General features: G+C 41.5%; 1 protein-coding gene across 1 annotated transcript; it reads right to left on the reverse strand.

Moving 5' to 3' along the window:
- Positions 1–498: 498 nt before the first annotated feature.
- Positions 499–7,571, reverse strand: MRPL33 (mitochondrial ribosomal protein L33). The gene is made up of 4 exons (XM_082214910.1): positions 7,337–7,571; positions 5,335–5,353; positions 2,687–2,793; positions 499–805 (listed from the first exon to the last, which is right to left on the reverse strand). Exons 1-4 carry the CDS (start codon positions 7,554–7,556, stop codon positions 756–758), a joined length of 396 nt encoding a protein of 131 aa, XP_082071036.1. The 5' UTR covers positions 7,557–7,571; the 3' UTR covers positions 499–755.
- Between the last annotated feature and the right edge of the window lie 1,904 nt (positions 7,572–9,475).

The following is a 9,475-nucleotide window of genomic DNA, read 5'->3' on the forward strand; positions in this document are numbered from 1 at the left end:
GGTAACTGAATTTTCTTTGTTGGAAAACACAGCTGATAAATTTAGAAACAATGTTGTTCAGTGTTTACACTGGACCTGCTAGCACAACAAATACTTAACGAAAGGCTAGCTGACCAGGCAATGGAGTATTGTAGCAGCTCGCTCTGTCTGTCAAGTATATATATATATATATTTGGAATGGCTGCTTTAGGCAAAATTAATTAGCTGTTCCAAAAAAAGCCTTCAATGAAGTTGAATTTAATACTGGTTTCACTGGAAACATTTACAAGTATGACAAGATGCTTGGATGTAATTATGTACCCAGCTGTAGCTGTAAAGGAACATCCCCTTGAAGTTGGCTGCTGATTATTTGTGTGCCTTCTGTGGTTGGATGCCTAAGAAAACTTTGGAAACTGTTCGACTAGGGTCCTACTAGAAGTTTTAATATTATTGCTATGTGAAACAAGCATTTCAAGACTGCAGGCAGTTCCACAGTGGTGTTGAAATGAAACACACAGAGACAAGGGAATTTTATTTTTATTTTTTAAAATTGAGAGCTGTAAAATTAACTATAAATATGTTGCTGCTTATGATGATCCATGGCTAGACACAAAAAACTTTCTTTTTCTACATTGTTCTCTTTCACAATGGTCTTCAAATTACAGGAGACAGCCATCTCAGTCCATTTCCTCTCCTTTCTGAGAACACTACGGGGCTAGCATTTCCTCCTATGAGTGTGCCTCGTGTATGAATCAATCATTTTTGCCAGTTGTCGTCTACAGGGAACGGACCTTTTTCAGCTCTTTGAAGAGGACACGCTGTTTAACTATAGACAGAAAATGAAAGAAAGTTAGTTTAGGTTTTGAAAAGGCTTTATCAAACCTACATACCTAACCACTGACCAGCTCAGTCATGTGTATCTTGCCATGTATCTTGCTTTTTTGGAAGCATGAATAATCAACACCACAGTTTACAAAAACAGCAGCAGAGCAGTCACAAATACAGGTGTGTATCTGTTCTTATGAATTAGAACACTGCATGGGGGGAAAACAGAATTTTACTATTGTCTCCTTTTAAAACAAGGAAGAAAACATAGTCTGTGTTTACAATTCTAGTCCAGTTTACATCACTGACATACTTGGGGCTGCCTCTTAAAATGGTTTGGAAGCTTCAGCTGGTGCAAAATTTGAAGGCCAAGTTGCTCACCAGAACAAGACGGTTTGAGAATATAATGCCAATCCTGGCTGCCAATTAGTTTCTGGGCCCAATTCAAAGTGCTGGTGCTAACCTATAAAACCTTACATAGCTCAAGACCTCAATCCCTGAGCCTCTCCCCATATTAACAGACCCAGACCTGCAGTCGTCATCCGAGGCCCTTCTCTATGTCCCCCATCCCTGAGAGATTCGGTGGATGAAAATACAAGAATGGGTCTTTTTTCTGGTGGCTCCCCGTCTGTAGTATGCCCCCCCCCCCGAGGTTCACCTGGTGCCATCATTACATGTCTTTAGGTGCCAGGCAAAAACATTCCTCTTTAAGCCTTTGGACATTAAATAATCTATGGCTTGTTAAATATGGGAGGACCATTATTATGATTCTTTAATTTTTATATTGTGTATTGTTATGCTCTGTATTATTATCTTTTTATTATGCTGCGTAAATTATGTTCTTAATGTTGTACACTGCCCAGGGATCTTCGCATAAAGGGTGGTATGTAAATTAATAATAATAACTTCTAAAATAGCTTTTTCAATTGCCTTATATAAGCAATGAGACCTGCAGTTCATTCTAGCTAAATATACTCACATCATCTTCATATTCATCTTTAATGTGCATGTTCCTAACTCTCTAAATACTGAGTCTAATATGGCAGGGCAGGGGCAGTTTCTACTTACAAAGCTGATCAATATTGTCTACTGTTAATATTTTAACTCATTTGGATTGTGTCACTGAAAATCTCTCCCAGCACCACAGCATCTTCCTGACTGTGATAGTGAAATGAATACATTTTAACATATCATTGCAATGTCTAAATATGTGTATTTACATGTTCCTGGACTTATCACATAGACAAGTGCATCATTAGAAAAAAGAATAACAATGGGAAAGACGAGCTTCCAGGTGCACTTAAGGCCACTGTGTGGCTTTTAAGCTAGTAAATAAGCTGCTGAATTGGCCAGTTTGCTTTTTAGCCAATAAATAAGCTGGTGAATTCAAGTGTTCTAGACTCTTCTGTATGCTCTTTTATCCTTGCAGTTTTTACAGCTTCCCTAGAGAAAAAAGGGACGCTATTGCACCAATTACTTAAAACTGAAGAATAAAAACAATTTTTACATTTGAAAAAGCATCCTCTAAAAACAAGCTACTATTTCATATAAAATTTAACTTTTACCTTTGATTAAAAAGACTAAAAATTAATATAATTTTCATTTCAAGCCATCTTATAAAGCAGCACTAGAGTTCATGCAGCTGGGAACAGGTCTTGATTTCATCCACTGTTATGTGCCACTCCACACTCTGCCACTGTCATCCTATACAGCTCAGAGATTTTTTAAGAAAACACTGTGACCCACTGTTCCTTCTAAAACTGCCAGGATATTTCAAGGATGAATGTTTGGAATACAATTTGAATATGCATATTATTCACATTCAATAAGTGGTTAAGATAAAAATCTTATACCCCTTGTAAAGCATCCCCCAACTTCTTACCTATAGGATCATATTTCAATTTAACTAACTTTTCTTCAAGTCGGCCTCTTTTCATGTTGAAAGCAAAACCTGTTCCTGCTTCACTCAACATCCGCACAAGGATATACCTAGAAAGATAAACAAAAAGTGGAACTATTGCCTGCCATTTATTCTTACTGCTTTACCTTAATTCATAATATAATTTATAGAGGCATGATTAACAATTTTAGTTTATTTACTAAGTTTAGATAAAGTTACATGTTGTCAAAACTTCACTATAATTATATTTGCAAAAGATTTTGTCTAATAAACTGTAAACTACAATTAGTGTTATAAATATTAAAGATAACAATTCCTCTATTTCATTGCTCATTACACTAAAACAAAATGAAAACAGCATTTGAAAAACACACACAACAGCTGTGCTTTCTAAAAAAGATGACCACATGGCTAAGCCCCTTGTTGGCATACATCAGACTTGAGAGACAATGGAGTGCACCTCTAGGAATGAAGTCAGATCACTGGAGAATCATAGCGCCTGCTGTAGCTGCAGAGATAGGTAACTCGTAACTGCTGCCTCCCACATTGTTTTTGCTGCATTAGCAGCACCAAAGTGACCTCTCTGGGGTGCAAGCCTGGGCAGTGTGTATGGAGGTTCTGGGCTGCCCAGATGACAAGACTCTCCTCTTGGCCTCACTGATGTGGTCCAAAGGAAAGGAAAGCAATATGATTGCCACCAGCTTGACTGCACTCTCCATTATTTTATTATTAAGACAGACTTACATTTACACTCTTAACAGAGCAATCCTTTGTATGTCTATTCAAAAATAAGTCCCATTTACTTCAATGGGGCTTTCTCACAGGTAGTGTGTAAAACATTGCAGACCTAATCTTCTGAACCAGAAATGATTGTTCACCATCCAATAGATGGGTGGTTGTTATTAAGTCCCTTTATTTGGATGCTGTTGAGGCTGAGGTCAGTTTCTTCCCCTAAAACCTGTCTTTAAGTATGCATTTTAGTAATTTGATTAAACTACTAAAATTAGAGGGATATTTTCAGAGCTGCAGGGGCTTAGCAATAGCTCCACTGAAGGCTGATTTTTTCAAACTCTACAAGACTGTTTAACTTCTCCCCATCATCCCCACCTATTAGCAATTTGTATGCAAGGGTTTGTGCCCTCCAAAAATAAAAGCAACTTTAGTATCACTCCTTCCAGAAGGAGGGAATCTTCCCTTGAATTTACCCAGCAGCTTAAGTGGTAAGAGTTCTGCAGCAGTACTCATGATCTACCATATATAGTTTCACAGCAGAGCTCTCAATAGGCCTGAACCACTGGTATAACAAACGAAGCATAACTTAAGCATTTAGTCTTCGAACAGAGTCAAAAATCGAACAGAGAGTAGCCCTAAACTGTTCTTGAAGTCATTACTCCAAATTTTAATTTGATGATGTGGCAATAATGGTAATAACTATTAATGTGTTTTTGGAAGTTACTTCAGATTAAATTTCAGTTGGGGAATAGAAACCCAAGACAGCACTGCCATTATTTATTTCATGAAATATATATACTGCTGAACTGTAAAAAACACAACAACCGCAAAGCGGTTGAAACATGGAAAAGAGTGCTTCTATGAGTGCCAGGTTGTCTTGAACCATTTGAAAGACTCACTGCATAGTGCAATCAAACTATACAGTCATACCTTGGAAGTCAAACACCTTGCAAGATTAACGTTTTAGCTCCCAAATGCCACAAACCTGGAAGTGATTGTTCCAGTGTGCAAATATTCTTTAGAACCCGAACATCCGTCACAGCTTCCGATTGGCAGCAGGAGCTTCCTGAAGCCAATTGGAAGTCATGCCTTGGTTTCTGAACATTTTGGAAGACAGATGGACTTCCGGAACGGATTCCGTTCAACTTCCGAGATACGACTGTACTTAATTTTAAAGCTGAACTAGACTTGTCTCTGATCCATGAAGTCCTGTTTTTCAGAGTCGTGAGTACCACTCCCAATTCACAGAGCTGCATCCTATTAACAGGGCAATCCTATCAGAAGGAAGTCCTAGTGTTCAATGGGACTTACTCAGGTAAATTGTGTTAGGATTTTACCCCAAGTCATGGTCAGTGTAGACCCACTGAAATCAACAGGCATGACTAAGTTTACAAATTTCAATGAGCCAACTCTTGAGTATGACTTAAACAGATACAACTCATACTTTACTACAGTAGCATTCTGTGTTTCTCTCTTCAGGCTTCAAGATTTCACTGCATATTCCTCATGAGTCCATTGTCACTATTACTCACAAGTGAACAGTACCTTGCTCAAACAATTCAAAGCCCAAATATCTTGCTACAATAGGTACTTGCCTAACTAGCCAATATGTTTCACAAAATCATTTGCAGGCAACATTGTTACTGAGTTATTAAACAACACTATCAGGCTATATCAGGCCCCAATTCCTTATACACATTGCTCACATGAAATCTTCTGTGGACAAGTCCTTTCCAGTTGTAGAAGAATGGCAGTGACACGTCTACAGATAAGCAAGAGTCTACTGCAGAAAATCCACAATCTCCATAGACAAAAGCACCAAGACTGCACTGGGACACTGATAACTGCAACTACAATGCTAAGCAAAACAACCATAGTAGTAGGGAGTTTTCACTTACTTTGATTTGCTCTTGGCCACTGGTTTTGCAGAACAGGAAAGAAAAAGAGAAATTATTTTACCATCATGTTTCTTATCAAAATTATACTTGCTGAGAAATTGCTTTATTATTTAAATGAATTTCTAAATGCAGAAAGATACACCAAACTACTGTTTAATTGTTTGTGTAAGTGTTTTTCCATCTGAAGCAGATGGGTCAGAAAGCTGGAACAGAAGCTGGGTTCCAAAGCTCTAAATCCTCAATCAGCATGGACAGTGGCCAAGGATAACAAGTTGTAGCCCAACATCTGGACAGCCACAGGTTCCCCCATCCCTCTTCTAAAGCAATAGGGCTATGAAATTCTAATTCTTTTCACTGAGGAGGTTCATCGATGGCACTGCAACACCTATTAAGAATAAATATTTCATTCTGCCACACAGCTTTGCTTCAGACCTTCCCCAATTTATGCCTTGTCTTCGTTAATCTCTTATTCTATCTTCTAACACAATTCACTGGAAAGAGTCCCTGTTTGCCTGCTAAAATATATACTTTTCAGTAGGCATATTAACTTTCTATTTATTTATTTTTATTGCATTTATATCCCACCTTTTCTCCAATGAGCCCAAGGTAATATACATGGTCCTCCCCCTCATTTAATCCCCACAACAACCCTGTGAAGCAGGTTGGGCTGAGAGACAGTGACACTAAGAGGCATGCTCTGCATTCATAATACTTCCATCTATCCCAAAACAAAATCCTGATGTGGAAAACGAACTGCAGCAAGCTGTCATTCAATGGATAACATGAATAAAGCCTATTTTCTCTAGTTGTGAAAACCACAGGGAAATGATGAAAATTAGTGCTATGTAGATCAATCTTATATTTTTTTCCAGCTGCTGGTGAATGAGGCTAAAGGGCTCTAGGCACACTTAAATTCTTAGGTATGGCCTAAAAAAAACACCATGTGAACATGAAAATGTGTAGGTCGGGAAAACTCACCAAGGAGCTAGTGTTGGCCATGGTTCCCTGGCAAAGCATGCTCAATGGCAAACTTGGGTTTTCCTTTTTATAACGCCTAATGGACTTAACTGTCAGGGGTCCTTTACCTTCAGTGCGATATTTAGAAGAAACTGCAACCTGCCCATCTGAGTGAGCAATACAGCGTTCTTCAAAGAACGCCGGCCGTCTGTGTCAGCATCTTGCTTACAGATTTTTGCCTTGATGTGTATAGTACAGTACATTATTATTGCGTATACCATAGCTACCTTTTTAAAATACAGGGAGCTCGAGTGCTGCATTTGGGTGATAATGTTAATTAGGCTGGGGGGCCGTGTTCAAATCCCCACTCAGGTGAGTCAGCCACCGATTAATTCTCAGCCTAACCTTCCCCGTTGGACTGTCATGAGGATAAAATGGGGAGGAGGGGAAAGAGAGGGAGCGGGAGAGAACCACACAAGCTGTTTGGAGGAAAGGCAGGGGAAAGCATTTAACGGAAGACAAAGGTACTTTTCGGGGAAAAGTAATACAAGGGGTCGCATCGAGCTGCCCTGTTTCATCGTCAAGTGACCTTGGATCAAGTGTCACAGGTGAAGTGACCCCCTGCGAAGTACAGGTTAAGTACTGAATTTGTTCCTGAGGTCCGTACTTAACCTGAAACTGTTCTTAACCTGAAGCACCACTTTAGCTAATGGGGCCTCCTGCTGCCGCCGCGCGATTTCTGTTCTCATCCTGAAGCAAAGTTCTTAATCTGAGGTACTATTTCTGGGTTAGCGGAGTCTGTAACCTAAAGCGTCTGTAACCTGAGGTACCACTGTACTGAAAAGGTAAGGAACTCTCACTGTGAGGAACTACAAGCCCCGGCCACCCAACCCTTCTCCATCCCAGCAGCGGCGCTTTCTCTAACCAGGTACCCCCGGGAACCATGGCGCCTCGGCCCAGGCCCATCCATCCCGGGGGCGCGGCAGGCAGCCGTTTCCCCAAAGGGCCCTTCCGCCTTTCCCCGCCGCCTCCCCCGCCTACTCACAATTGGCCACGGTCAGAAACATGGCGGCGGCAGCAACAACGACAGCCGGGCTCCGCCGCCCACGAAGGCTTAGCCAGCCGTCCGCCTCAAAGCGACCGCCACCCTCTAGCGCTTCCGGGGCGTGCTCGTTTCCACTTCCGGGTCCCAAGCCACCGCCCTGCTCACCCTGAGGGGGTGGAAACGAAAGCGCTCGATGAAGCTCCTCCTCCTTGCTTCCCATTCGCGCTCTCTCCGGCGTTGGCCTCGCCCCTAAGCCTCCTCTTCTTGCTTTCTAGGGCCCGTTCCCGCCTCCTTCACGACGTTGTCGCTGTACGGCTCTTCCGAACAAACTGTGCCCGCAGTTCACTTTGAGGGTCTCCAAGCAGCCTCTGTGTTGAGCAGTATAAATAGTGTAATCTTTGTATGTTTTGAGTAAATGACCGTCCAGATTAGCTTGTGTCGAAGGCAGGGGATTGCAGACCTTTGTATTGCGACGCCCCAGTCATTTGTCTTCCACCTACATAGAACTTCATTGTCCACAGTTGGGGATGATGAACGTTTTCCTAAATTGTCTCTCCTTTTTATCTCATGGTCGGACCGTCATCCGCCTTGCTAAGACTTGCCTGCTTCACTCACCTTTAGGGTTGCATAAACCCAGAGTGGGGTTGCATCTGTCCTTGAGAATTGTAAAAAGGTAAAGGGACCCCTGACCATTAGGTCCAGTCGTGACCGACTCTGGGGTTGTGGCGCTCATCTCACTTTACTGGCCGAGGGAGTCAGCGTACAGCTTCCGGGTCATGTGGCCAGCATGACTAAGCCACTTCTGGCGAACCAGAGCAGTGCACAGAAACACTGTTTACCTTCCCGCCAGAGCAGTACCTAATTATCTACTTGCACTTTGACGTGCTTTCAAACTGCTAGGTTGGCAGGAGCAGGGACCGAGCAATGGGAGCTCACCCCGTCACGGGGATTTGAACCGTAAACTTCTGATCGGCAAGTCCTAGGCTGTGTGGTTTAACCCACAACGCCACCAGTGTCCCTTGAGTATTGTAGAAGCACCTAAAAATAGGGTTAATAAATTGCCATGCCATACCATACAAGAACTGCATTTCCCAGGCAGGCAGTAATAAGGGAGGAGGGAAACATGTGGCTTGAAGCCTGTGGAAGCATGTCTGCCGTTGTAACTCAGCCTTTAACAATTATTATTATTTGGCCAGAATGAGAGGCTGGCAGATGAAGTTGTTGAAAATGCCAGTGCCCGTTTCTCTGCTTTGACCTACACACTTTTTAACTGATTTCCTTCTGTGGTTTTCCACTGCTGGTGATACACACAAGATCCGTACACCCTTCCAACTTGTACTGAAAAGCACAGCTCCACATCAGAGACTCAGATCTTTGGGCAGATTGAGGCCCAAAGAGAGGCAGGATCACGCAAGGAACTATCAATCCAGACAAAGAGAATGAAATCTGCCCCTCAGACTGCAGCAGAGAGAGAGATGGGAAGTCTGTCACGTTGCTGGTTCTTTGGAGACACCAGCTTCATCAGGCTTCTCTTCTCCCTCAACTCAGTCCATTCCTGTTAGTTGTTGTTAGTATAAATTTATATTATTACTTTGTTTATACCTTTTATTGAATTTTAAACCTATACCACACTTTGACCAAAATAACCCCTGGCATACAGCAGAATATTACATCACAAAAATTCAGCCCCGAGAAGGTCAGCATGCAGAAAAGAGAAATGTTCAAAGCAACCAAAAAAATGAATGTCTTCAAGAATCCAGGATTGTCCTCCTTGTTCATAGAGGTAATAAAGCTATACCAGTGTATTTTAAATAGGTCTTTAGGTCTTTGTCTTTTTGTTAGGCACATTTTATTAGCAAATTTCTCAAACGAGCCAATTCCAATGTTTTATTGAGCCAGTAGTTAAATATATTCCTTTTAAGTCCTTCCAAGCTTTAGCTATCACCAGCCTAGCTGCCAGCAGGAGGTAACCAATATGAGGTTTAAATAAGATGTCTGATTTTTGCCCTTGGAACCTATTTATTAATGGATCTTGACAATCTTTTGTCCAGTGATATTTTAAACCTTCAAAAATAGACTAGGCCAAAGCTCCTCTATTCACTCTTCCTTATCCATTCAACAGCTGATTGGTGCGGTGAG

Source organism: Podarcis vaucheri (genome assembly GCF_965113315.1).
Source record: "Podarcis vaucheri genome assembly, chromosome: 3".
NCBI classification, from domain to species: Eukaryota; Metazoa; Chordata; class Lepidosauria; order Squamata; family Lacertidae; genus Podarcis; species Podarcis vaucheri.

What these genes read in the sequence shown, in the direction of transcription:
- MRPL33 (XM_082214910.1), bottom strand. Translation starts at nt 7,556, where the DNA reads ATGGGAAGCAAGGAGGAGGAGCTTCATCGAGCGCTTTCGTTTCCACCC. An exon ending in ATTGAAATATGATCCTATAG is followed by an intron (nt 806 to 2,686) that starts GTAAGAAGTTGG and finishes TTCTGTCTATAG; the next exon opens with TTAAACAGCGTGTCCTCTTC.